Raw genomic sequence first — 27,309 nt, 5'->3', positions numbered from 1 at the left:
TGGCACCTGGGCTCTGCTGCTACACTTGCCTTATCTCGTGGCCCTTGTGGCTCTAGCTTTCCCAGAAACCTCAAGGGCTAAGTGCCTGTGCTTGCTCAGGGGCCGCACGCTATTCCCCATTTCCAGCCTCAGGCCCTCCCGCTAGCTGCCTCCTCTAGGGACCCCCTCCCCCCGACACACACACACACACACACACACACACACACACACACGCACACTGGGGATGTGCCTTCTCACAGCAGCTCAACCACTGAGATGATTTAGGGACTGTGCCCAAACTCCTGCATCCCCAGCCTCTCAAGTTTTTGCTCTGATCCCTGGCACACCCTGGCGCTGTTCCACCTTTGGAATCTTTCCCAGGTGGCAGGAGTGCCTAGCACAGGGGTAGTGACCCAAGTCTGAGCACTGGCGACCCTAGAAATCTGTTACAGAAAAGCATTTTATTGAGCAGTAAGGGACGCCACTGGGGACGGAAAGGGCTGGCAATAAAGGAGCATGTGAACCTCGGGGTGGGGTGCGTGCTGCTTGACTCTCCATCCTGTTCTTGCTTCAGGGAGCAGGGCTTCCTGGGCCTCTCTATCCTGCCTCCTGAGACCCCAGGCAGGAGGCTCTTTGGGAAGCCACAGATTGCTGCTTTCAGTTTCAAAAAGCCCAGCTCCCCACTGGTTTGTGGTGGTGGCCGCTGACAATGGCCCAGGGCAGGAGCCCATGTGGTAGACTGCTAAGGCTTCTCTGCACCGTGTATCTGCTCCTGCATCCTCCTCGGCTCGCAGAGTGCAGACTTCACTTTCTTCAGCTCACAAAGGGGCCCGTGAGGATTGAGCAGAGGAATGCCAGGTTTTCTTCCAGGCCAGCTTCCGCCCTGGGATGTTGAGGGCAGACTCTCATTTCAAACCTCACTTTCTGAGGCTCCTGGCTTATGGCCATTGAGTGTGCAGGGAGGCTCCTGGCTGAGGAAGGCTCAGACAGAATGACGCAGGTTCTAATCTGTGGTAGTGGGCAGTGGGGGGGGGGGCGGAGGGGTCACTGCAGGAAGAGGCATTCGCTGTCTTTGGCAGTTAAACCATTGCCCTGTCTTCAGAATGGTTCAGCCAGCAAGATTCTGTGGAGTCCGCCTCCTGGCACCATGCTACAATCGCCGGATTTTGGGTCTGGAGCAACCGAGATCTTCGTCCGACTCTTCCGGAGCGTGCTTTCTCTCGGGAGCACGTCTGGGGACTGGCTTCTCAGCTTCCGCCTTTGCTGGCATGGCCAAAGGAGCATCCCCGTAGGCCCGGTAGCCACCAACCAGGCAGTATGTCTCCCCGTGCCGGCCCACCTGCGTTTCTCCACACCCTCGGTTGAGGACATGGTAGTGACCAGGTGTAGGAGGAGAAAGGGGAGCCACAGCTGCTGCAAAGAAAATCAGAACTGATCAGTCACTTCTGCTGTACACAGTCTCCTGCCAGAATTTCCCTCTCTCATGTCTCTCCCAGTTTCTGACTCAAGACCTTTAATCTACTTTACATCCAAAACACAGACTTGGCCCATCACCTCTATGAGTCCCTAGAGAAGGGACACTGGCTACAAAAGCAATTCCTAGAGCCTACGGTTGCTTCAGGTGAGGTGGTCTCTTCACCGTTTCCGGGGAAAACAGTAGAACCCGAAAGAAATTGCAGTCATGATCCTCTCCATCTCTCCCTTCCACAACAAAGAAAACATTTCTTGCAGTGTGTCACTTCTGAGGCTTTAATGGAAACGTCTTTCAAGTTTTGGAAAAAGATAATCTAATATAAATTGGTTAAGGACCCCTCCCACTTTGGCAACCCCTCTTGGGCCCCATTTATAATGCCTGTTACAACCACACTGAACTCTAGCCCTCTGATACTTTTATCTAGATTAGAACAAGGCCAAATACTGAGGCAGAGTGATCAGGAGACTCAGAACCGGGTTCTGGGTACCAAGTGTAGGCTCACATCCACCCAGCCTCCTGGGACACCATCTGCTCAGCCCTCCAGTCTCACTAGCACTTCATCACCCCCCTTGGTTCTTCCGGTCTTCCCATGAATATGGCACCACCCTCTCCCCTAGTACTCAGCAGCTCAGTATGGGATGTGTCTGAGGGGACCGATATAGATGTGTACATGACAGCACAGAGGTGCCTGGGTTGGAAGGTGTGGTTCAAGAGTGGCCCTCTTCCTCAAACTGCTCCGTTTACCATCTGCCAACAAAAATGCACTTGCCTTTTGCTAAGAGGCCAATCAGGAAAGGGTCTGAATGGAAGCATCCTGTAGCCCAAAGCAGAAGGCAACATTTATAAAGATCAGAAGCTTCCTGCACACTAGTTCAGGGATGACCTTTCACTTGTCCTCAGCAGTGAGCACTGTGGGACCCTGAAGGTGTCCCAGGTCACTGGTATTACTTACAGCTGGGAAAGTGCTGAGGTTTACGTAGTGGGCAAGCCCCACAGGAACATGTGGCAGCCAGGTGAGGTTGTGTGTACACCATGCCTCTTCTACAGGTGCCCGGTCTCGGTGTACCTGCTGCACTGCCCAGCCAGGGAACAGAGCACAGGTTTGAGTAAATATAGACGATCCGGTCAGACATTCTCTCTCAGACAACCAAAGAGATTGGTATCTGGTGGAGAACTGGTAGGGCAGTTTCTCTGAGGGCAGCACGTTTCCATAGTTACGCTGCCATGGAAACTGTGAGAAGGCCTGTGAGGTCATCACTACCCAGTGAGGTCATAATAAGGAACCTGTGACTTGCGGGTCAGGCTTCAGGAGGAGGGGCAGTTTTGTGGAGGAGAGCAGGGTGGAGGCAGAGGTACTCTGCCTGGTCCCTCACACCTGGGCCTCCCCACCCATGCCCTAGTCTAGCAGACACCCCACGTGGGGCGTGCAGGTGAGCTGGTACAGCCCCAGGGGCCCCAGGAGGGCAAGAGAGACCCACATTCTGAAATTGGCTTGAGAGGCAAGATTAACGTTAAGAGACAGCTAGGTTGTATGGCACTGACCCTAAGAGGCAGAGAATTGTGTGGACTGGAGAATCAGGGAAGGCTCCTTGGCAGTGGGCCTGAAGGACAAGTGAGATTTGGACCCATGGGGAAGAGAGGGAAGACATTCCAGTTTGGAAGAATAAAAGCAAAGACACACTCTTCTCGACCTTGTCCTGCCCCAAATATAAATTCATAGAACCCTCACATTTTTACACCTGAGGGCTTAGAAAAACCAAGATGTTAAGGAGCCTACCCAGTGTTACACAGGTAGTGGAGAGATGTTCTGCTCAGGTGTTACGTTCATGTTGGGGCTCCGGATTTACAGCTGATAGGAATGTGAGGACAAGCTCATGCCATTTCAAACATTTCCAAGTGATACTGAGAGAGATGTTAAAGGTGCAAAATGAGGGTGCTGAATGACCTCACAAAGTGGGAATGGTGGGCCCATTTTAATATGAAATTCAAAACAAATTCATGACAAAAGGACATAATACAAAATGCCAACATAATCATTACACTCCCCTCTCCCCTAGAAGTAAAAATCATTATAATCCTCTCTCTCTCCACCATGAAAGGATGAGATAAAGGCTCAGCAGCAGCCCCCGTGAAAATCATGGTCAACACTGTGAAGAGGGGTTAGTAAGACGACTTGGTCCGACTCAGAGAAGGAAAGAGACAACTCTGCCCTTAGCCTGATCAGGCCCACAGGAAGGAACCACATTTGGGGCAGCTTTTGATAGTGTGGCAATGAGAGAGAACCTTCTTTAGGAGGGGACTCCCTGTTGCCGACCTTGAAAAAGCAAAGATGGGACCTTCGTTTACTGGGGCTGTTGCAGAGGGGATGTGCCCAGGAGGTAGAGACTGCTTGGACTACCCTTTTAGAGGTTGGGCCACCCTGGTTGAGAACCACAGCACCTTCTATCCCTAAACTGCTTGAATCAGTGGGTGCCCGTTAGGACAGACGAAGTCAGGCCTCATTGGAGCAGACTGCCTTTTGGAGTGGTAGAAGGTAAATGTGAAGGGGAATGCTCTGGTGGAGGTTTGTCACGGCAGGTGGACCAGCATGAGACCATTCAGAATCTCCAAGGCTCCAGAGATTACTTAGCTGGGAGCATCCCTCTGATGTGGTGTGGGGACTCCTACCTTAACAGGACCTGGCTGGGCATGTGGGGGAGGCAGAATAAACGGTTTATTAACTTAAGAGAGCGAGAGAATCACCTGGGGGGTTCCACCAAACCACTTAAAAAGCCTTGTACCTGGATTCTTGAGCCAACCCTCAGAAAACTTATCTAGATCTGGAGTAGGGCTCAGGAAGCTGCACTTTTAATAAGCTTCCTGGGCAGTCCCACCACAGTGGTCCATGGATAGAGAGACCAAATTATTGTGTATTCTCGGTTGCTTTTGGGAGTCAAAGTGGGCAATATTAAAAACTGCAGCAGGCATACGTATAAACAGGGAATATTCAAGGCAAGCAGAGGTGTATAGTTATTCTATGCATGAATCAGATTTGAGAAAAGCTAGCCTGGTGGTTAAAGAACACAACCCTTAGGACAGACAGACCAGATTCTTTCCTACTTACTTGGGTGATTTTGACCAAGTTCTTTTATCCTTCTGACTGTTTCTTCATATGGAATAGAGCTATGACTGTACATTTAGCACAATATTCTCTTTCGGCAAAGGTTGCTCTGGGTCCATTTGTGTTCTCTGCAACTTAACCCTTTCCAGTGTGCAAGCATTTTTAAGTTTGGTGAAGTATTACATTTGACTTTCAACAGTTCATTACTTTGGGCAAAGCTTAATGCTGCAGGGACTAGAACCTATGCAGAGATAGTGAGAGGATGTTATAAGCTTATTCTGCTGGTTTATAAAAAAGTTTAACCTTTTCTCCTCTTCCTCCACCTGCCACCAAGAGATGAGAAAGAAGGCAGAGCCTGGAAATGCACACCAAGCAATACTTCGGTGTCAGTTTGCCTTTTATTCCTCTGCCAGTACTTCCCAGAGAGATTTCACCAAAAGTGCCTAAGCTTCCCATGGCCATTGTTGTGAAGAAAGTTTCTCTCTATTGCTAGTCACATCCCCTTTTCCTTCTCCTGGGGGCTTAATGGATGTTTGGGGGCAGGAAACAAAATTTAAACTAAAACATCAATTGAAAGAGCCTTCGTCCTAAGTGTGGTAGCTTGGAGTGTGCACCTTCTCAGAGTCTACTGAATTCTGCCCCAGTGGAAACTGTTATTAAGGGGCACCCATAGAAACATCGCTTATTGTTAGAAACCATGACATAATACAGAGCCAAGATCGACATTATTCTTCACGTGAAAGACTACAGAGAGCCAAGCTCAGTAGTTCACCCTCAAGTGTTGGCCAGCAACTTACCTTTTGAAGCCAGACTGCAGCCCGGGTCTTCAGAAGGTGACTAGGCAGCCCAGAGCACCCTACTGACAAGTGTGCTCACTCATCCAGCACAGAGGGAAAGGTCCCTGTTATGGCATCATATATAAGCCTGCTGCAATAAGGTTTGCTGGTGCAAAGGCTCTCTCACTGAGGACCCCAGTCCTGGAAGGCTTCTCCTCTGGCGAGCTGCCAGTTCAATCTTCTGAGCCAGGCTCACGTCCCAGGGATGGGTCACAAAGCTGACGACGGTGCCTGGCACCTCGCTCCCCATCCGGCCCACCCTCCCTGCTCTGTGGATGTAGTCTTGCAGGGTGAGAGGGAAATCATAATTGATGATTAGCTCCACCTGGGTGCTGCTGTCCAGGCCCCGAGACGCGATGTCTGTGCAGAGAAGAATGTCTCGGGAGCCCTTCTGGAAGGACTGGAAGATGCCTGCTCTCACTGAGGCTGGCATCAGTCCCTGCAGTCTTAAGTGTTGGATTTTGTGGTCATCCAGAATATATACCCCAGCCAGTTCACAGTGCTGGAGCAATTACAGAACACCAGAACAGTTCCTGCGGGGCCAGTCCTATATGCTCTGTCATGCTGCCTAAGGATCTGTACCAACCCAGTCACCTTCTCTGTTCCCTTCGGCCTCATGAATGTCTGTCTGACATGAGGCATGATGCAGTGGAGCTTGTCACTGGTAACGGGGGTTAGAGAGTCTAAGCTGGCAACTTTACTCAGCAGCTGGCCTACACCTTCGGGAAATGTGGCCTCCACCAGCACTAACTGAGCTTTGGGATTGAAGGGGTCTTTTAAGTCAGCTGGGCCTTCTGCTATATGGCTGCCCTCCAAGATGTAATCCACCAGTTCCAGGAAGCTTTCATCCAACAGCGTGTCTGCATCATCCAACACCAAGAAGGAGAGCGGCTCCAGGCTGATCAGTTGAGTTTTCAGGGCCTTCCACAGAGCCCCCGGAGTGGCCACCAGAATATCTGCTGGAGGTTGTTTGGACAGTTGCAGCCTGGTCCTCCTCATGCCATGGCCTCCCCCTAACTCCAGCACCTGGAGGTCCAAGGAGCTGCCCAAGGCCTGGGCCACGGCACACACCAGTTCGGCTAATTCTCGAGAAGGCACAAAAACCAGGCCTCGAGGAGCAGGGATACGACAGGGGTCCAGGCTTGGCTGGCCCAAGAGCCGTTGAAGGAGAGGTAGCGTGTAGGTGACAGTTTTGCCACTGCCAGTTTCTGCGGCGCAGAGGATGTGGCGGCCGCGAAGGAGTGGGGGAATGGTACTCGACTGCACGGTTGTGGGCCGAACAACTTCGGGAGCAGCCTCTTGTAGTGCGCTCAGAACGCGGAGCTCCAGACCCAGTTCGGTTCAGCAGCCGTTGGGCGAGAGGTTCCGCAGCGCTGGAGTCTCATACTGCGCGCGCTCGATGGAGAAATGGTCCGCGTGGGCGCGCCGATTCCTCCAGCGGCACGAAGCGAGTGGCGCGGGCTCCCAAGGGCCCAGCGTGAGGTGTGCCGCTGGTTCAACTCCGGTCGCCGCGCTGGCCCCAGTCGCGCCGGCCCCGGCCGCGGGGGGCTCCGCTGCCCGCTCTGCCGCTCTTCCTGCCGCCGCTGTAGAGCCCGCGGGATGCGCACCACAAGCAGGGGCTCGTTGGGGCCGCGGACCGTTAGGTCCCAGCGAGGCGCCAGAAGCAACCGAGCCGCGAGTGACCACAGCCGCAGCCGCCGTGCCAGAGCCGTACTCCCCTTGCTGCGGGAGAGGCGCACGACAGTGACGTCACAGGCGCGCCAAGGCCTCGCGGATGGTGGCTGGCGCGGCTCAGTAAGGCCCGCGGACTCGGCGAACTGTGTGGAAGGAGCGGGATCTGTAGAGCTCAGCAGCGGCAAGGTCTGTAGGTCCGAACCGGGGATGGTGACTCCAGACCCCGGCCAACCTTGGGGAAGGGTGCGCGATGGAGGCAGGACCGGGGTCCGGCGATACGCGGCGATGAGGCCCTGGCATTACAAACCAGGAGGGCGGAGGGCTTCTGGCGATCCGATGTCCGATCCCTGCCGTGCTCTGTTGTCGCCCTCACAGCTCCTGTCATGGCTTGGCCAGTTCGGGTCTCCCCCTGTGACTTATGAGGGTGCGGCGATGTTTTCCCACATGTGGTCCCCGTGTAAGTTCTTTGAATACAAGTATTTATTGAGAGTCTGAGTGAATGGTCAGACCTGGGGGCCGAGACCAGGAGTCCGGAGTCGTAGGTCCAGGCTCACCCTTCCCTTAGAGCTCCCCAGAGAGCTGAGGGCCCCTAGGGCAAGCTGATGGCTTTCAGCGTATCTTCTCTAAAGTCAAGAGAACTCATCTCTTGGTACTTTTCCCCTTTCTTTTCAGCTGAGGTTCATTCTCCCCTCCCTTGTCACCCTTTCCAACTTCTCATCCTGAAGCCACTGCTTTCTTGGGTAGTTCACCTCCAACGGCTTTCCAGTCAGATACCTCAATTCCGTAAACGGCAGAGAGGAGGGTCCTGCTACAGGTTTGTGGCTTGTCTCACAAAGCCACGGTCAGGCAGAATATTTTACTTGAATTCAGTTGTTCAGGTTGCCAAAAAGCCTTACACTACTGGTACTTCTTGAACGGATCCCGAAAATGGGTGTCCGATCATTTCTGTAATTTCCAGTGCCTGGGGTAGGAGATAAGGTAAACATGGATTAACCACCTGGGAGGTTCTTAACATCTGGAGAAAGAGTTTTACTTTCATCAGATACCGTTATAGAGATAAATACTACTAAATTTCAAATAGCATTTTGATACATGATAGACTTTCTGGAGAGTTACCTGTTAAGCCCGCAGAGGAGAGAGGTTTGAGTACTCATGGGTGAACAGAGTCACCCATGGATAGTCACCCATTGGATAGAGCAGTGACTCTTGAGTGAGGGTGATTTTGCCCTCACCCTTCCTCCAGGACGTTCGACAATGGCTGGAGACATTTTTCTTTGTCACATCCGGGGTGGGGGGTGGTGGTGGTGCTGCAGACATCTAGTGGGTGGTGGCCAGGATGCTACTACATATCGTACAAGGCATAGGACAGCCCTCCCCACCACCCCAAAAGAATTATCTGGCCCAAAATGTCAATAGCGTGCTATGGAGAAACCTTGGATAGAGGCTGAGGACTGAAGAGAGGCTGAGGTTGTCACATGTACTCTCACTTCAGGTAGTCAGTCACATTTGCCAGACTCTTGTGTGGCCCTGCCGCTTTCCCAGAATCTGTAGCAGGCACACTGATGCCATTGCTTGTCACGGCCTTGGGATGAGAAAACCTTGGGAGCTCCTCAGAGTCATAAACACAGGAAGGAGAGATTTAGGAGGGTGACGTGGGAGAAGAGAGTTTTAGGCAGAACAAAATTGTCCTCAGGTGTTTGGGAAATGTGCCAGATGGAAAAGCGATGAGGTGTGCCATGGGGTGTACCATTGCAGAAGGCAGACTGGGACTGATGCGTGACAGGGAGTCAGATTCTGAATTTGATATAGGCTGCTGTAGCAACTAGAAATGCCTAGATCTGTCTAGAGAGTGCTGGGTTTTCTGTCACTGCAAAGTTCATGTATAGGCTGATGACCACAGATTGGTGATATGATAGAGGGGAGTTGATATAAAGGATGCTCTGAGATATTGTGATTCTACACTACTTTTACGATTCTTTCCCAGAACTCGGAGCTCCTCGTTTGTTAGCTGAAGTGCTCGTTGGATGTCTGCTCTGACATGTTTCATCCATTTACATGTGCCACTCATCTTTCAGGTACAAAACAAAGAATCGCTTTGCACAAAGCCAGAAGGGATACACTGAAAGAATGATCAGAAAAGAATAATACATAGGTAAGCATTTACATTGACTTTCTCCACATATTTGAGACAGGGTAGCTGGTTAGTGGCTGCTTTCTCATGCTCGAGCCCTTACAACGTGATCTCCTCAGAATGTCATAGGGATTGGAGCCTATCTAAGCCTCTGTGTCTCTGCCCGTGGCCCCTAGTTTCTTCGTGTCATTGCTTTAGATACTGTGTAAGGCCCTTCTCTTTTCCTCCCGCTCACAGCAGACATTGAGTAACCTCTAGTTCTGACTGAGATGCATATTTCACAGTATAGTACTTTAGAAATGAGAAAGGTTTACTTATTGGGGAAACAAATGTAGGCCCCTGGGAGTGTTAGTGTCACTTGGTAATGATTTCCCCAGGGCTGCCATGGTAACTGACGTTGCCTGGTTACTCCCTAAGTTTTGAAAAGAATTCTTCCTTGGATCTCAGGTGATAGTGGTACATTCCTTCCTTCATTTATTCATTCAGTATATATTTTCTGAGCACCATGTATGTGCCAGGTACTTTTCATATGGACAGTGAACGAAATAGACAAAATTCCTGCCCTAGTGAACTGTATATTCTGATTTAATTGGCTTGGGGTGAGGCCTGGCCATTGGTAGTTTTAAAAATCTCTCCATATGATTCTAATGTACAGCTAGGTTTGAGAACCACAGTTTTAAATGAAGCACTTTGGGAATTGCAAAGGCATTGCAGAAATAAGAAGTGGCTATTGGTATTCCTTTGCTATTCCTGCATTCTCCTGCCTGCATCAGGACTGTTGTACAAGTGCTGATCATTTTCTTTTCAGCCCTTTTCACTGTTTGCCTAGACCCTTTATCCCTCTTTCTAACCTAACACCCTACCTCCTTCTGGTCTTTCAACCTCCAGTCCCTCATCTGTTTGGGATTTATCCTACACTTGGTGGGAAGCCATTGCAGGGTATAAACAGAGAAGTGGTGTTAGCAGAGATGCCTTTTTCAGACACCATACTGGCTATTGTAAGAGAATGGATAGGAGGGGGCAGGAGAAGATTTGGGGAGACTCATTAGGAGACTGGCTTTGTGCACAGTGGTGGCCTTGGAGATGGAGTAAAGCAGGCAGGTTAGAGTCATATTTGGAAGGTTAGTGATGGCTTGGAGGCGAATAGGAGTAAGTGATAAATTGGATGTGGGGAATGTGGGTTAAGGATGTGTAATTGGGTAAATGGAGGTGCTACCTACTGAAATGGGAAACATTTTCTCCCCACATATTGGCCTGATAAACACCTTCTCACCCTTTAGACCTTGAATCAGAGATACTTTATTTTTTTATTTTAATATATTTCATTTTATTTCATTTTTATTTGGGCTGCGATGCCAGCTTGCAGTATCTTAGTTCCCCAACCAGGGATTGAACCCAGGCCCCCTGAACTGGAGGCACAGGGTCCTAACCACTGGACCACTGGGGAATTCCCAGCAGAGAATTTTTCTTTGTTTTTTTAAAAATATGTTTTAATTAATTAATTAATTAATTTTTGGTTGCGTTGGGTCTTCGTTGCCGCTCCTGGGCTTTCTGTCGTTGCGGCGAGCAGGGGCTACTCTTCGTTGCGGTGCACGGGCTTCTCACTGCAGTGGCTTCTCTTGTTGCGGAACACGGGCTGTATGCGCACGGGCTTCAGAAGTTGTGGTGCACGGGCTCAGTAGTGGTGGCTCGCGGGCTTAGTTGCTCCGAGGCATGTGGGATCTTCCCGGACCAGGGAGCAAACCCATGTCCCCTGCATTGGCAGGCGGATTCTTGTGGGGTTTTTTTTAAACATATTTGTTGGAGTATAATTGCTTTACAATGGTGTGTTAGTTTCTGCTGTATAACAAAGTGAATCAGCTCTATGCATACGTATATCCCCATATGCCCTCCCTCTCGAGTCTGCCTCCACCCTCCTGATCCCACCCCTCTAGGTGGTGGCAAGGCACTGAGCTGATCTCCCTTTGCGACGCCGCTGCTTCCCACTACCTAGCTATTTTACATTTGGTATTGTATATATGTCAGTGCTACTCTATTACTTCATCGCAGCTTACCCTTCCCCCTCCCCGTGTCCTCAAGTCCATTCCCTACGTCTGCGTCTTTATTCCTGTCCTGCCCCTAGCTTCATCAGAACTATTTTATTTTTTTAGATTCCATACATATGTGTTAGCGTACGGTATTTGTTTTTCTTTCTGACTTACTTCACTCTGTATGACAGACTCTAGGTCTATCCACCTCAGTACAAGTAACTCAATTTCGTTTCTTTTTAAGGCTGAGTAATATTCCATTGTATATATGTGCCACATCTTCTTATCTATTCATCTGTCGATGGACACTTGGGTTGCTTCCATGTCCTGGCTATTGTAAATAGAGCTGGCTGGCGGATTCTGAGCCGCTGCGCCACCAGGGAAGTCCACAGAGATTATTTTTTGAGGGAGGCCCTCCTCAACCCCCATCAGTCTCTTCGCTGCTGAGCTAGACTCCTACAGCCTTACGTAAGTGCTCCATCACAGCACCATGCACACTTTTATTTTCACACATATTTGTAAGTTCCCTTTCTATAACCCTCTGTTCTATTGAACCTTACCCTCCTGCCTCATCTTTCTGTCTCTAGTGCCTAGCAGTGCTTGGCGTATCTTAGGGGCTCAGTAAGTGTCCGCTGAATAAATAATTGGAGACAGAGTACGAGGCTTAGGAAGGTTGATCAAGGCTTTGTTTTCTACACATGGAGTAGGAGATGCCCTTAACACATCCGAGTGGGGATGTGTTTTGAGCAGTTGGTGTGCGGTTGGGATGCCTTTGGAGATGATCATGGCCAATATTTTAAACCATGGGAGTGAATAAATTTGTGGGGCAGGATGTGTGAAATTAGAAGGGAAGAGGGCCCACGACTGAGGAGCAACCTCAACATGTGAGGGCAGGAGGTGAAACCAGGAAAAGAGACTGCAAAGCAGGGGTAGAGAGAAAACCTGGGAGAGTGTGCAGTCGACGAACCCAGGGAGGAGAGAGATCAAGCAAGAGGGGAGGCTTCACCGTGCCATGTGCTGCTAGCAGAACAAGACTGAGGACAGGTCAGTGTCTCATAGATTGAGCCACTTCGAGGTAATTGGTGACTTTAATCAGAGCAGTTTTGGGAGAGTGGCAGAGGGGGAGGGCATGCCGGAGTGGGCTGAGTAGTACAAAGGTAGTACCTCTGAGAAGAGCATCCTTGGCAAGCTTTGTGGTTTTTAGGAGGGACCGCATTTGCTTAGCATAAATAAATTAACAGTTATCTCTGGGCCACGGGATTTGGATTTTCTTCGTTTTACTCCTGTTGCTCTACCTTCAAAATATTTTTAGAATGTGACCACTTCTTGCCACCTCCCCTACTGTCTCTCCGTCCTGAGCCACCATCATCTCTGACATCGGTGGCAGAAGAGCCTTCTGATGATCTGCCAGTGTCTACCGTGGCCCCCACAGTCTGTTTTTCATACAGCAGTCGGCGTGATCATGGGGAATGTGATCAGTCGTGCCACTCCTCTCCTTAAAATCCTTCACTGGCTCCTATCGTGAAGCGCTAACACAGCCCGCAGAGCGTCCGACGAGGCCATTCGGGGTCCGACCGCTGTGTCCTGCCTGCTCACTGCTCTCCATCCATTGTGTATCTGACTTCCATTACCCGCTTCTCCTTTCTGTGCTGCAACCACAGTGGCCTCCTTCCTGTTCTTCTAACACCAGACAAGCTCCTGCCCCAGGGTCTTTGCACCGGCCCTTACCTCTCCTGTGCGCTCTTCCATTAGATACGAACTTGGCTAACTCAAATCTCTGCTCAGATGTCACCTTCTCATTGAAGTTTATCTGGGCTCCTCTATTTAAAATTTTAACCTATGGGGATGAGGTGGGGGGGAAATGGGTGAGGGTGGTCAGAGGATACAAACTTCCAGTTACAAGACAAATACGTTCTGGGATGTAATGTGCAGCATGGCAACTATGGTTAACAATACTGTATTGTATCTTTTTTCATTTTATTTATTTGTTTACTTTTGGCTGTGTTGGGTCTTCGTTGCTGCAGTGGGCTTTCTCTAGTTGCGGTGAGCGGGGGCTCCTCCTCGTTGCGGTGCGCAGGCTTCTCATTGTGGTGGCTTCTCTTGTTGCGGAGCACCGGCTCTAGGCGTGTGGTCTTCAGTAGTTGCGGCACGTGAGCTCAGTCGTTGCGGCACGTGGCCTCAGTAGTTGTGGCGCACGGGCTGTAGAGCGCAGGCTCAGTAGTTGTGGCGCACGGGCATAGTTGCTCCTCGGCATGTTGGATCTTCCCGGAGCAGGGCTCGAACCCGTGTCCCCGGCATTGGCAGGTGGATTCTTAACCACTGCGCCCCCAGGGAAGCCCTACCTCTCATTATTAACTCAATGTATTAACTCAATTTTGGCTATAATTAGTGCAGTTTCTATTATCATTAATGAACTGGGGGAAGATCGGGTGGTTGTCTAAGTAGGCTGAACCGACTAGAGAGGAAGTCCCTGAGGCACAGGGGAGGAGGTGTGCCCACATCCAGAGCAGTCTAGCCGTTGGAGGTCCATGGCTCATTAAGTAGCCTGAGATTCTGGGCTGTGTCCAAATAGGTACAAAGATCATTTGTGATCTAGGCATGTTCTCTCCTTGGGCATCTGAACCAGAATTCCCTGAAAGATCCCCAGGTGGTACTCAGTGGGTCAGGATGTGGATGGAGGTGAGCTACACAGAGGGAACCGAGTAAGGTCCACCCTCCCGCAGCCAGAGCCACCCACTGTCTTCTTCCACTGCTGAGGCAAGCCACCTGGGTTTCCTCAGGCCACTGCCCACAGGCCTTCCTTTAGTATCTGGTGTCTAAACTGCAGAGTGCCCCACCAAACCCCAGTATTGGGAGCCTGCACCACAGACCCCACCACGGAGACAGACACTCATGCTGATTCCATTTTTAAAACATTTATTTTCAGGACATGTTTGTGTTCGTATGCAAGGAAACTTTGTGGGGTATCTGTGGCTGCCAAAGTGACATCTGGCAGGATTAACTGGATCACCAGAGCCAAACAATGAGGATTGGGAAGGCGGCAATAACTGTGAGGCCTGGGCCCATGTGGGGGCAAGATTTTGAGAATGACCACTTAGGTGACAACATGGGATTCCCACGAACCGCAGCTCTGATTAGTTTCTGGTCTGGAGCCAGATCCTCTCTCTGATGCAGACGTGGGAGGACGGAGCAGCAAGAGCTGCCCAGCTGCTCATCTGGGAACTCATCCTCCAAGCGACTCTGTCCCTCGTCCTCCTCCCGTACCTGGAGGCGGCAGTCAGCGGGCAGAACCTCTCACAGCACCCCCACGGACACCTGCTCAGACCACCTGCTCAGAGCTACTCTTTTGCCCAGCCCAGCACACCTGTTCCACCTGTCTGAAGACCCGCCGCCCCTTTCCTCGAAGCACACCCCAGAGCTCTTCCTCACTCCAGCCACGCCCCAGCAACTCCTCTATCAGTACCGGGTATATGGACACGTCCTCCAGCCCCTGTGGGAACCTGTGTGGCCGCCAGCCAGCCAGCTCTTGGGCCTCAGACCTATTCCCTGGTCCTGAGTCAGAACCAAAGCCCTATGTGTCCAGGGTCCACTGAACCCCAGCCCTGGTCAGATATGGAAAATGGAGACTTGGAGAGAGTAAATGATTCACTCCTGCTCTTCATCCTTCAGAGGAAGACCCCAAAAGCGCCTCGAGTATTCATCAAAAGTCATTGAGTTGTACTGTTAAGATCTATGCCTTTCACTGAATGCACTTTTTGCCTCCATTTACAAAGAGAAGAAAAGCTTTTTAAGAACTGGGTTGAGCCCCCTGCATGCACAGACCCAACTGCAGGCAGAGAAGATGGTCAGCCCAGCCCAGACCTTGCTAAGAGTCTGCTCAGAGGCCATGGGTCTGGTCTGCTGGCACTGGATGGGTGCAGATGCTGGGCAGTTGATCTCTGTGTGGTGTTTTAGACAAATATGATGACCTAGAGTAGGGTCAGACAGACAGGAGAGCCCAGGAAGCAGACCCTGGGAGAGGGGAGATACCATTTGGGCCAGCACACCTGAGGCTATGGTCAAGGCCATGAGGACCACAGTGTGGTGGGCACAGTGGCTGTGAAAGCCCCACTGCTGCCTAGCCAGCCTGAGACAAGCCACGGGGAAGCACCCACCGGCCAGCCCCGTCATAATCTCCGCCAATCCTGATGAACTTGCATCCAATGACTGCCCTGATGTGGTCGAAGTGATTTGAAGAATGGAAAGTCAGCAGGGTGGGGCTTCCAGGGCAGGGGTGGGGTGATGACTGACCTCTCTTGATTCCCCTTTTTGTAGCCTGTAGGCCAAACAGGCCAGTTCCTTCATGGCCTGGCACCGAGAGTACCAACTAGAGGGCCCTGAGGTTTGATCTGAAGTGATCCCAGCTGGCTCTAGAACTGGACTTCAGATTTGGAGTGGACCCCAGAGCCCCTTGTTTGGGCCATTTCCCACCCAAGATTCACCCTGCCTCCCAGTCTCCTTGAGAACCTGTGGGGGCTCCTTTCCCCGGGTGTGGAGGATGAGAGAGGAACAAGAGTACAACTGGTGAAGACCCCAGAGACCTAAGGAGTTGTCCAGTCCCTTGGCCAGAGGTAGGGGCAGTGTGCTTTAGGAGCCCCTGCAGAGGCACAGATGGGCAGCACCCGGGCTCTGTGTCTGACAGCCTCCCTGATACCCATCATTATCACAGTTTTGATTCCATGGCTCCAGTTCCACATGGCACCAAGGTGCTGTGTACCGTCCATTATTGGGTTTTGGGGAGCTGTACCTATTGCCAACAGGTGGGTCAAACCTCTGGGGCTCTTCTGAAGTCCTCCCCAAATTTGGACCCAGCTTCAGCTCCAAATCAGAGTTTTCAGAGAGCCCAGGGCGAGGCTCACCTGCCCCAGTAGACACGTTGGCTAACGGGTTGCACTGCAGCACCCGCACGGACAAGGACAGCATCACGATGCCACCGTTCATCTTCTGCAGGGGCGGACCGGTGGACAGTCAGCTTGGCTCCCAGCACAGCCACCTGCCTGTTCACTCTCTCGGCCCCTGTGAGAAAGGTGTTCAGCCCTGGCCTTGAGGTCAGAGTCATCTCCTCTCTGGGTTTGTGTGAATGGAGGAGCCGCAGCCCGGGTCTGGGTTGTGTCTTGGCCCTGGGTTTCCGGGTTTGGAGGAGTATCTTACCACCTAGACCCCCACCTAGGGCTCAAGAGTTCAGGGGCTGTGGACCGTGGGTTTTGGGGGCAGAAGATATTTAACCTGGGGTTTGAGGAAATTGAGGAAGAAGAGGCTCAGGTTCAAGGGCTCCTGGTTTGAACTTCTTGCTTTAGGGATTAGGGCCAGGGCAGTCTCTCACGAGAAGCTGCAGGATATCATCAGGAACATTCCGAGTGTTCCTGCACACGCCCCGGGCCGCTGAGTGGGAGAAGATGACAGGTGCCTGTGACACTTCTAGGGCTCGCCGTGCCACAGCATCCGAGACATGGGACAAGTCCACCATCATGGCCAGGCGGTTCATTTCTGCCACCACCTTCTACAGGAACAGGATGGGGAGAGGGCATCAGGGCTGCATTTATCTTGTGTGCATTTATCTGTAGGGAACAGGCGGGGCTGTACATTCATGTGGGGCAGGGTATGGAACCCGGGTACTTACCTTGCCAAGCCGGTGAGCCGACTGACATTGCTGTAGAAGGGGTGGATACCCTTTGCTGTGCTCTGTGCCCTGCAGGATGGCCAGGAGGCAGTCTGACTGGTGGCCATGACTTTGCTACAAGAGCCTAGAAAGAGGTTCTTTCGAACTGTCTACACCTGCAACTCCCTGGTGCAAGAGGAGGGACCCAAACTGGGCTGTGCCTGGCAGTAGGAGGGCCCTTCTGGGGACTCAGTCTTGACTATATTCAGGAAAAAAAATGCATACACCCTTTTTGGTCAACTGCATCATTGTTGAAGTTCTGTCTCTTTTCACTTGCTTTAAAGGCGACTCCAATCTACCTCTTAAGAACTGTTTCCTACAATTCTGCCTTGCTTTCAAATCCTCTTCGTTGCCTTCCCTCAATATATTTTTGGACGATAGTTGTCCTTTATAACTGTACAGGTTTGTGAATTGCAGTGCCCCTGAGCTCCATCTTTCAACTCGCTTTTTTGTGAGCTGGCTGCAAAACCGCAGGATTGCTTCAGGCCCTATTCTGGTTCCGGGGGGCGGGCTGAGCCTTTGGTTAATTCTTATTCTTGATTGGAAATTAGAGTGACATGTGCCTGTCCAAACACCTAGAGCTGGTCTTTCATTGGTTCCCCCTCTCCCCGTTCATCCTCTGGACAATTTGCAAACTGTACGAAACAGGAGGTTAAAGGTGCTGATTCTCCAAGTGGGGAGATTGATAGTAAAGCGGCTGGAATGGCAAACCCGAGCACCAGGAGATGAAAAATAACGTGCGTTTTAGAAACCTTTCCCAATCACTGCGTGTACCATCCTCTGGGTTTCCCATGCATGTTTTAGCTGTAGGAAGATTCCCTTGAACCTGGAGATTTGGGACCCATGGAATGGGTAGCACACAGTATTACTTAAAGGGTCTGCATTTGCTCACGCAACCTCACCAATCCTGTCGGACCCAAGAGTGTCCAGCCTTATGTCTCTTCCTGCTGTGGGTCTAGATGTGGTCAATCCAGGTTGCATCACAGCTCCTGAACGAATTTTGTAAGAATTTCTCTTTCACTATCTTTTTTCTTTTTTCTTTTTTTTTGTAATTTATATTTATAATGGGGTTTAGCTGATTTTCAATGCTGTGTTTATGCCGCTTTACACCCACGTGATTCACTTACAGAGAGATATCAATAAATACTTTTTAAGATTCTTACTATGCAGATATATTCTTCTGCGGTGAATAGGGTGTGTTGAGTCCTGTTCGCTGAGCAATGAGTAGGTCTTGTCTATTATATATTTGGTTGATGGAAAGGTATCTGTGCTAATTTCAAACTCTTGTTTTATGCATCACCCCACCTCATCTTTCCCCGTAAGCAGCCATAGTGTGTTTTCTAAATGTGTGACTCTGTTCTGTTTTGTACAGTTCATGTGTAGAGATTTTTACGTTCCGTCTATAAGTGATATGTTTCGTTACCTGTGTGACTTATTTCTCTTAGTATCATCGTACCTAAATCACTCATTATGCTGCTACTAGCCTTAGGACATTGATTTCATGGCTGAGTGATATTCCATTGTACATAAGTACCACAACTTGTTTACCCATTTTTTTGTTTCCTGGGATATTTAAGGTATACCCGAGTCGAGGTCCTTGTCAACCGAGCAGCCCTAAACTTTGGGGTGCCTGTGTCCTGTCGATTTTTGGTTTTCCGAATATACACGCCTATGAGTGGAAGTGCCCTATGCACTGTAGCTCTGATTTTTAGATGTTTTAGGAAACACCATACACTTCTCCAGAGTGGCCGTTGGCATTTTACATCCCGCCCATCAGCGTAACAAGGCTCCCTTTTCTCCATGGCTTGTCCTGCATTTCTGGTTTTTACACTTTTCCAGGATGGCCCTTTTGACAGATGCGAGTGAGACTTCTTTGTAGTGCTGATTTGCATTGCCTGCTTGCTTGGTTGGCCAAAAAGGGCGTCTGCGTTTTTTACTAAATATATTCAGGAAAAACGCATAGGCCCTTTTTGGCTAACTGCACCATTGTCGAAGTTCTGCCGCTTTTCATGTGCTTTAAAGGTGACTCCAAACTATCTCTTGAAAACTGTTTCTTGCAATTCTGCCTTGCTCTCAAATCCTTTTCGTTGCCTTACCTCAATATATTTTTGGAAGATTGTTATCATTTATAACCCTGCAGGTTTGTCAATTGCAGTGCCCCTGAGCTCCATTTTTTAAGTCCCTTTTTTGGGCACTGGCCACAAAACCCCAGGATTGCTTCAGGCCCTACTCTTGTTCCGGGGTGCAGGCTGAGACTTTAGTGAGTTCTTCTTCCTGCTTGGAAATTAGAGTGACATGTGCCTGTCCAAACACCTAGGGCTGGTCTCTCATTGGTTCCGCCTCTTCCCGTTCATCCTCCGGACAAATTTCTAACTGTACGAAACAGGAGGTTAAAGCTGATGATTCTGCAGGTGGGGAGCTTGTTAGAAAAGAGGCTGGAGGGGTGAACCCGACTACCAGGAGATGAGGAGATGAGGTGACTTTTCCAAACTCTTCCGGGTCAAAACGGTGTACCATCCTCTGGGTGTCAGGCATGTTTTAGCTGTAGGTAGAGTCCCTTTCATGTAAGGAGGACACCAGGGATTTTTCCAAATCAGTGTCTCCCCGAACCCCAAACTGGGAAATTTTTAAGCTATGGGTACACGTATGTTCATTAAGGGCCTTAGGCAGTAGTCAGAGTCTGAGCTTTAGTTGACTGAAATCTTCAGGGTCAGAAGCGCTCACCATTGGCCTCCCTTAGGTTACATTTTATCTGTCATTGATACATGATGTAGATATAGATATGTATTCTTTTTCAGATGATTTCTCCTTATAGGTTATTACAGAATATTGAATGTTGTTCCCTGTGTTATACAGAAGTTCCTTGTTGATGATCTATTTTATACATAGCAGTGTGTATGTGTTAATCCCAAACTGTTAATTTATCCCTCCTCCCACGTTTTCCGTTTGGTAATAATACGGTATAAGGTTTTATACTTCTCGGAAATGGGGGAGCTGAAAGAGAGGTCTCATTTTCAGTGGAAAAGCATTCAAAACAAGATTGAAGCTTCAGCCAAGATTATTAGATGTCCATCCTTGGAAAGGTATCATGTCATTTCTCTAATATTGACCTGACAAATAAGACAAACCCCTCTACTGAACTCGCTTATAATAAAGTGATGGAAATATCAAATGGAAGTCTTAGAAACATCTTATTTTACCCGAGCCTTATACACTGCTCTATGTTAATTACAGGGGTTTTTTAATTAATTTATTTATTTATCTAACTCTTTTTTTTTTTAAATAAATTTATTTATTTATTTTTGTCTGTGTTGGATCTTCGTTTCTGTGCAAGGGCTTTCTCTAGTTGCAGCGAGCGGGGGCCACTCTTCATCGCAGTGCACGGGCCTCTCTTATTGCGGAGCACAGGCTCCAGACGCGCAGGCTCAGTAGTTGTGGCTCACGGGCCCAGTTGCTCCGCGGCATGTGGGATCTTCCCAGACCAGGGCTCGAACCCATGTTCCCTGCACTGGCAGGCAGATTCTCAACCACTGCACCACCAGGGAAGCCCTGTTAATTACAGTTTGGCTCACACATCTGTTCATTGAAGTTACAATGTTCTCAATTTCTGTTACTGATCCTCCAGAGCGGACCCCAACAAGGGTCCCCCTGCCCAGTGTCGTTGGAGCCAAAAGAACGAGACTGAGTTTGGTTCAGAAGCAAAGGAAACTTTATATTTTGATCAGAGAATGGAGAGGTGACAGCATGCGCTCCCCCGCGGGCTGTGGGCTGGGCTGCTGTGTAGGGATCCCGGCAGCGGGAGGGAGGGGGCGGAGCTCTCGAGGGCCAGGTTGCCTGCAGCTCAGGCTCTATGTCGCGGAGTCTGCAGGGGCCCCGCGAGCTGAGGTGTCGGCCCAGCCATTCTGCACTAGGAAATCGGGTCTGAAGTGCCGGGTGTGGGACCTCTGCATGTGGAAACCTAGGAGCAAGTGAAATTAGACAAAGCACTTTATTTTATTGCCCAGATTCTAATTTTATCTCCCAGGAATTTTGAATGGGCTTTGCCGGTGACAAACCCTCCTCTGCCTTTTGTCCCGTTCCTCATTCTTGGGGTGCTGAGGGTGCAGACCCCTCTTCTGTAAGTGCTTCGTGCTGAGTTGGGAGTCCTCATACCCGGGGGGAGGGGCAGAACGTCTCCCCAGCAGCCTCCAGGTGAGGTTGATTGTCCCCAGGGCTCCTGCCTCACTGCTCGTCCGCCTGAGCACCAGCAGTGGAAGTGTTATAGATTCTAATGACCTCTAAGGGTCCAGGAAGGAGATGCGCAGAGACGCTGGGGGGGGGCAGGTTTCACCCCGCCCCACAGTTGTTCGGCCACCTTAGGCTGACGGTTTCTGCCAGCCTAGATGCTCTGACCGGTAGTCTGTGTTTTCTTCAATTAGGCCCCTCAATTAACGTACAAACAGCACCAGGTGTCGGAGCCCTGCCTGCTCAACTCCCAGACAGTCCAGGGTCGGTGGTGATCCAGGACCATGACGGCCACTGAGTCAACGGCCTTTTGAAGTAGCCAGGAGTCCAGCCGGTCTTATTGGCCGCCGTCGCCGCGGTGTCTGTAGGCTTTTCTATGGTGACAGCGTGATATACGGTTCCCCCGCCAAGCTTATTAGCTCCCCTCTGGGTGCAGTAAGTCCTGCAAGCAGTAGTCTGCTCTTTCGGGGCACACTCTTGTTTTCTGAGAGAAACTCCAGGTCAAGTGATGGTCACATGAGTCGTCATTGGGGCCCGTTGCCCCCGGTTGTCTCTCTGGAGGTTGGAGTAGGAGGGCCTCCTCTCTCAAGGTCTGTGTGTCCACGGAGCAACCCCTGCAACTTCAGGGCATGGTGGGTGGTTAAGATCACCACGTGGGGTCTTTTTCCCTTGGGAGGGAGCTGGCCTTGCGGGCTGCTGATTTCCAGGTTTTAGATACCCCCAGTATCCTGGCCTGATGGGGCGGCGGGCAAAGCCCTTGGTGACCAAGTTTATCCTACCTGAAGGGCATTCTTGCGTTGCTCCATTTCAAGTGGTCCCAGTTTTTGCACTAATGCTCCAAGGGCGATTCACCTTCGACCGGGAATGTAAAGGTCAAAGGGTTCAGCTAAATTAGGGAGTTCCAGGGCAAGGGTCTGAACTGACTGCTCTTTCCATTCTTGAAAGGCTGCTTCTGGATTCTATTCAAAAGGATCATCATCTTTTCGTGTCAGTGTTTCATGTAGAGGCCCAGCTATTAGACTGTAGTTAGGGATCCAGATGCAGCAAACCTCGGCCTCCCCAGGAACCCCTAAGCTGTCTTCTAGTTTTAGAAGGGGTAAGGCTGCAAATGGCTTCTTCCCTTTCCTGGGATGCCCTTCTCCGAACTTCTGTGAGAATGAAGCCCAGGCAGGTCACCTTAGCCTGGGATATTTGAGCCTTTTTCTTGGACACCTTCTATCTTTATTGGCTAGGTAGTTCAGAGGCGTCCTTAGTAGGGCTGGCGATCAGAATGTGGTCTGCATATTGAAGGAGGGTTCCCTTTTACAGAGGCAGAACTTTAGGTGTTTAGATAACCTTTCCCCAATGATGGTGTGGGAATGTTTGTGAGGCGCGGGGCCTGAGGAACAGAGGGTATGCAAATACAGAATGCAGGCCCCAGAGCGCTGAGGTGCATATGAAAGGAAGGAATTCAGGGAGCCCAGACTCTGGCATCTCCGCAAACAAAGAAAAGCGCTGCATTCCTCACGTGGGGAGAGCCGGTTTTCCTTAGTTAACAATCACCTGCTGATGGTCCCCATTACCTGCGCCAGTGCCCTGCCCTATCCCCTCCCCCCGGTACTTTAACTCAGGGAGGAAGGAGCGCAGAGGGACTCCGCTGAATAAGGGGCCTGCGAGCCTCGGGAGGAGTTTTCGGCCGCTCTCCCCGCAGTCGGGAGGAGGGGCGCTGACGCTGCAGCCGGGCCCTGCGCCTCGCTTGCCCCGTTTCCCCTCAGGACACTCAGGCCGACCCCCTCCCCACGTCCCCCAAGCCCCGCGAGCCAGGCCGAGGGCAGGGGCGAGAGGAGGAACCGAAGTTCCCGGGACCAGACGCTGGGGGCCGCCCTTTCTGCACAGCAGCGGCGGGTGGCAGCGAACCCCTGTCCCTCAGAAGCTGGTCTTGCGCTGCCGCCCGGGCACCGTACCAGGCGGAGGGTCGGCGCCCACTTACCCGGCCCGCCGTCCGCACGACTGTCGCGGCTTCGGCCTCCGGGGCCCCTCCAGAGCCGGCAGCGTCAGTGAGGCCGCCCTCCCCTCGGGCTCCCAGGGCAGTTCCGTGACGGCAGACGGAAAAGACCCCGAGCCGAGAACTCCAGCTCCGCGGAAAGGCGGGGTCTGCTCTGCGCGCAGGGGGTGGGACCGCTCTGCCCCGAGGCCTTCTGGGAGGGACGGAGGCGCCGGGGGAGGGAGCCGCCAGGAGCGCAGGGCCCCGTCGGGGGTCCTGGAGGGGCGGCCCGGCCTGGGGGCCCCGCCCACTGTGACCGCAGCCCAGGCCTTCTTCCTGGAATCCTACATTAAAAAGTTAGAAAGATACACGGTCTATAGTAAATATTCACAAATGATTGTTGCTGCTGTGCTTACTATCCTATTAAAGGTGTAAAATCCATAAAACACTTTAAGTTCAAAATTAAATATGAATTTTTACCTTTCTAATTATGTCTCTGCTATTCACAATTGTCGTTAATGAATCAGAGACTGTGGCATCACTAGTTAAAAGTGAGCTTGTTAAAAAAATAGAACTCAGGCCCACCGGACCTACTGAATCACAATCTGAACTTTTACAGTCTCCCCAGTGTACTTCTGTACCCATGAATAGCTGAAAGGTACATTCCTGCCTCGACGTGTCTCTTCTGTCTGAGAAATACACACATTTTATCCAATTCGATATAAATAAAACACTCAAAAATGCATATGCCTGTGTTGAAACCATCATTTTAACATTTCTTTTCCAGAAAAGTATAGTCTCTATGCTGGTTTTGTGGATCACATGCCACACTCTTTTCTTGTAGTTAGAAATAAGATAGAGAGGGCCTCCCTGGTGGCGCAGTGGTTGAGAGTCCGCCGGCCGATGCAGGGGATACGGGTTCGTGCCCCGATCTGGGAGGATCCCATGTGCCGCAGAGCGGCTGGGCCCGTGAGCCATGGCCGCTGGGCCTGCGCGTCCGGAGCCTGTGCTCCGCAACGGGAGAGGCCACAACAGTGAGAGGCCCGCATACCGCAAAAAGAAAAAAAAAAAAAAAAAAAAGAAATAAGATAGAGAAACTTACTCTGTAAAAAAAAATATATATATATATATATATATATATATATATTAGTGGGTAATTGAAGACACTCTTCTAAATTAAAACCAGTTCTCTTAACTTGCTGTTTTCTTCTTGGGTCACATTATGAACTCTTCCCGTGGCCACACGGTATGTGTACTTTTAATTTCAAGGACTGCTGACATTCCAGGATATGGCCATAGTTTTCTCTCAAGAGGACAGGCAATGCCTGGACCAAGATCAGTGGGAACTGTCCAGGGATGTGATGTTAGACAAGTATAGGAACCTGCTCTCCTCGGGTGAGGATACCTTCCTTCCAGAATTCCTTATCCAGCCACAGGGTTTAGAGTCCTTCATTTGTAGAATGTCTCCTGGAATCTTCTGCTTCCTACAATAGGGTTCCAGATTGCAACGTTTCAGGAAAGATTGGGAGTTTGTGGGTATAATTTATCTTATTCTTTTAACATTGCAGCCTCCCTCAACCACATAGCACAGGGAGAGCAGCTCGGTGCTTTGTGACCACCTAGAGGGGTGGGATAGGGAGGGTGGGAGGCAGGGAGATGCAAGACGGAAGAAATATGGGAACATGTATATGTATAACTGATTCACTTTGTTATACAGCAGAAAATAACACATCATTGTAAAGCAATTATACTCCAATAAAGATGTTAAAAAAATAAAATAATAAAACAATTGCAGCCTCCCTTTTAATATACTTTGTAACTGCTTGGGCTGTGTCTATATGAACTGTGTACTATATGCTTCTGTTATAGTCCTTACAATGTTTTATTGTCTTATTTTCTGTAACAATTTTCCATGGATTCTTTGGGCTTAAGGTATATTAGAAGGGAGACTGCAATTCTGGGACTTCCCTGGTGATGCAGTGGTTAAGAATTCGCCTACCAGTGCAGGGGACATTGGTTCGATCCCCAGTCTGGCAAGATCCCACTTGCCACGGAGCAACTAAGCCAGTGGGCCACAGCTACTGAGCCTGTGCACCACAACTACTGAAGCCCGTGCGCCTTGAGCCCATGCGCCATTTATTTTTTGGAGAATGAAACCACTTCTGAGTGATCAAAATTTAGACCAGCTAGTCAAATTGTTTTATCACCTGTTCTTCTAAAACACTGATCAATGGAACAACTTTTACTAGGGATAACAGTGTAATTGTATTCTGGAGTTCATAGCGGCAATATGGTTTATGATCTTGATGCTGGATCACGACATTTCAATGGTATAACTGCTATTAATTGTCTGTTCAACGATTAAAGTCTCACGTGGTCTGAGTTCAGACTGGAGTCATCCTGGTTGCTTTCTGTCTATTGCAGATTTCTTCCAGTAGGAAAGGACAAGAACAATACGGCTTACTTTACAAAATGTCTTCAAACTAAATGATGATATAATCTACATTCAATTAATTTATACATACCCTACTGTAGAACCGGGTTTGTTACGGTGGCAGAGCCCGGTAATTATGTAAAACTGAAACCTTTATCTGCACTGGTTCAAGTCCTCTTCCTAAGAATATGTTTATAATCAACATTCTTTCACAAATGACCCAATTTAATTCACCATAGCATTCCTCATATTAACTAAATGGAAAATCCTAGGCTATATACAAATCCAGAAAGGGCCAAAAATCATCAGCCCCCATGGATGATTGCAACCCATTGCTGAGGCATTTAAATTTAGTATTAAAGAACCACTATGTCCATCAACATCATCAATTTATATATTATTGCCCCAATGCTAGCCTTAACCCTTGCTCTCACAACATGAATTCCTCTTCCCATATCTTATCCATTAATTAATATAAATGTAGGCATATTATTTATATTAGCCATATCACACCTAGCCATCGATTCCATCCTCAGATCCGGATGAGCTTCACATTCAAAATACTCACTCACTGGAGCCCTAGGGACAGTAGAATATACAATCTCATATGAAATAATGTACCAGTTATTCTATTCTCAGTCTTACTGATAAATGGATCATTTACACTTTCAACAGTAATTATTACACGAGAACACCTATGATTAATTTTCTCCTGACTCCTACCGAGAATTTGATTATCTCCACAGTAGCAGAAATCCAATGAATCCCCACTTGATTTAACAGAAGTAGAATCAAAACCTGTATATGTCTTCAATGTAGAAAATGTAGCAGTCCCATTCACCCCGTCCTTCCTAGAGAATGTGTCAATTTCCTTATAATAAACGTTTCCACAACAATCTATTTTTAGGAGCATTCGACAATCCCTAGGTGCCAGAATTATACACAGCCCAAGTCATCATTAAAACACATCTAACAATCTCCTTTCTATGAATTCGAGCATCCTACCCAGAAGTTTGATATGATCAACATATACATCTCTTATAAAAAGTTTTTTTACTACTAACATTAGCCCGATGTATATGAGAGTTTTCACTACCTGTCACCAGACCAGTCAACCCACCACAAACTTAAGAAATATGTCTGACAAAAGAGTTACTTTGATCGAGTAAATCATAGAGGTTTCAATGCTCTTCTTCCTGGAATTGAATTCTTCCGAAGAATTTTACATTCTCCATGCTACCACATTACACCACATGCTATATAGTAAGGTTCTCTAATTAAGCTCCAGGCCCATACCCGCAAAATGTTGTTTTATATCCTTCCTGTACTAATAAACTCTCATTGTTTTTACTATCATCATTCTACTGACTGTTATCTCAGGAAATATAATTGTATAACAAGCTCACACTGGTTAATGGTATCCCCATTCTAATAAAAAAACACGAACCCATAAGCTACAGAAGCATCCAACAAATATTCCCTAAAACAATCCACCACATCAATACTAATAATGGCTATTATCATTCATCTAATATACTCTGGTCAAAGCACACAATGAATAACAAAAATCTTTAATCCAGCAGCATCCACCCTCATGACAATCACCCTTGTCGCAAAAGTTGGGCTTTCCCCATTTCACTTCTGAGTGTCTGAAGTCACACAAGGCATCCCATGAACAGCAGGTCTGATGCTATTTACATGACAAAAGTGCACCCCTATCAGTTTTATACCACATGTCACCATCCATCAATCTAAATATACTATTAATC

At 49.4% G+C, this 27,309-nt stretch overlaps 1 protein-coding gene, 1 long non-coding RNA gene and 1 pseudogene across 3 annotated transcripts in view; 1 reads left to right on the top strand and 2 right to left on the bottom strand.

Annotated features, from left to right (window-relative positions):
- Positions 1-20,734, top strand: part of LOC132503139 (uncharacterized) — a 58,601-nt gene extending 37,867 nt beyond the window's left edge. For both annotated transcript variants that reach the window (XR_009534555.1, XR_009534554.1), the window contains 2 exons: positions 9,139-9,215; positions 20,545-20,734. This is a non-coding gene — a long non-coding RNA (uncharacterized LOC132503139). The remainder of the gene's footprint in view (positions 1-9,138; positions 9,216-20,544) is intronic.
- LOC132503214 (DPEP2 neighbor protein-like) lies at positions 512-4,143 on the bottom strand (annotated as a pseudogene).
- Positions 5,438-7,448, bottom strand: LOC132503212 (probable ATP-dependent RNA helicase DDX28). Its single transcript, XM_060119634.1, is given in 4 exon segments — positions 5,438-5,870; positions 5,873-6,879; positions 6,882-7,356; positions 7,437-7,448. Coding segments are annotated over 4 exon segments (1,899 nt in total). The 3' UTR covers positions 5,438-5,465.
- Positions 20,735-27,309: the final 6,575 nt, after the last annotated feature.

Source organism: Mesoplodon densirostris, chromosome 15 (genome assembly GCF_025265405.1).
Source record: "Mesoplodon densirostris isolate mMesDen1 chromosome 15, mMesDen1 primary haplotype, whole genome shotgun sequence".
NCBI classification, from domain to species: domain Eukaryota; kingdom Metazoa; phylum Chordata; class Mammalia; order Artiodactyla; family Ziphiidae; genus Mesoplodon; species Mesoplodon densirostris.
This window is presented reverse-complemented; position numbering and strand designations above follow the sequence as displayed.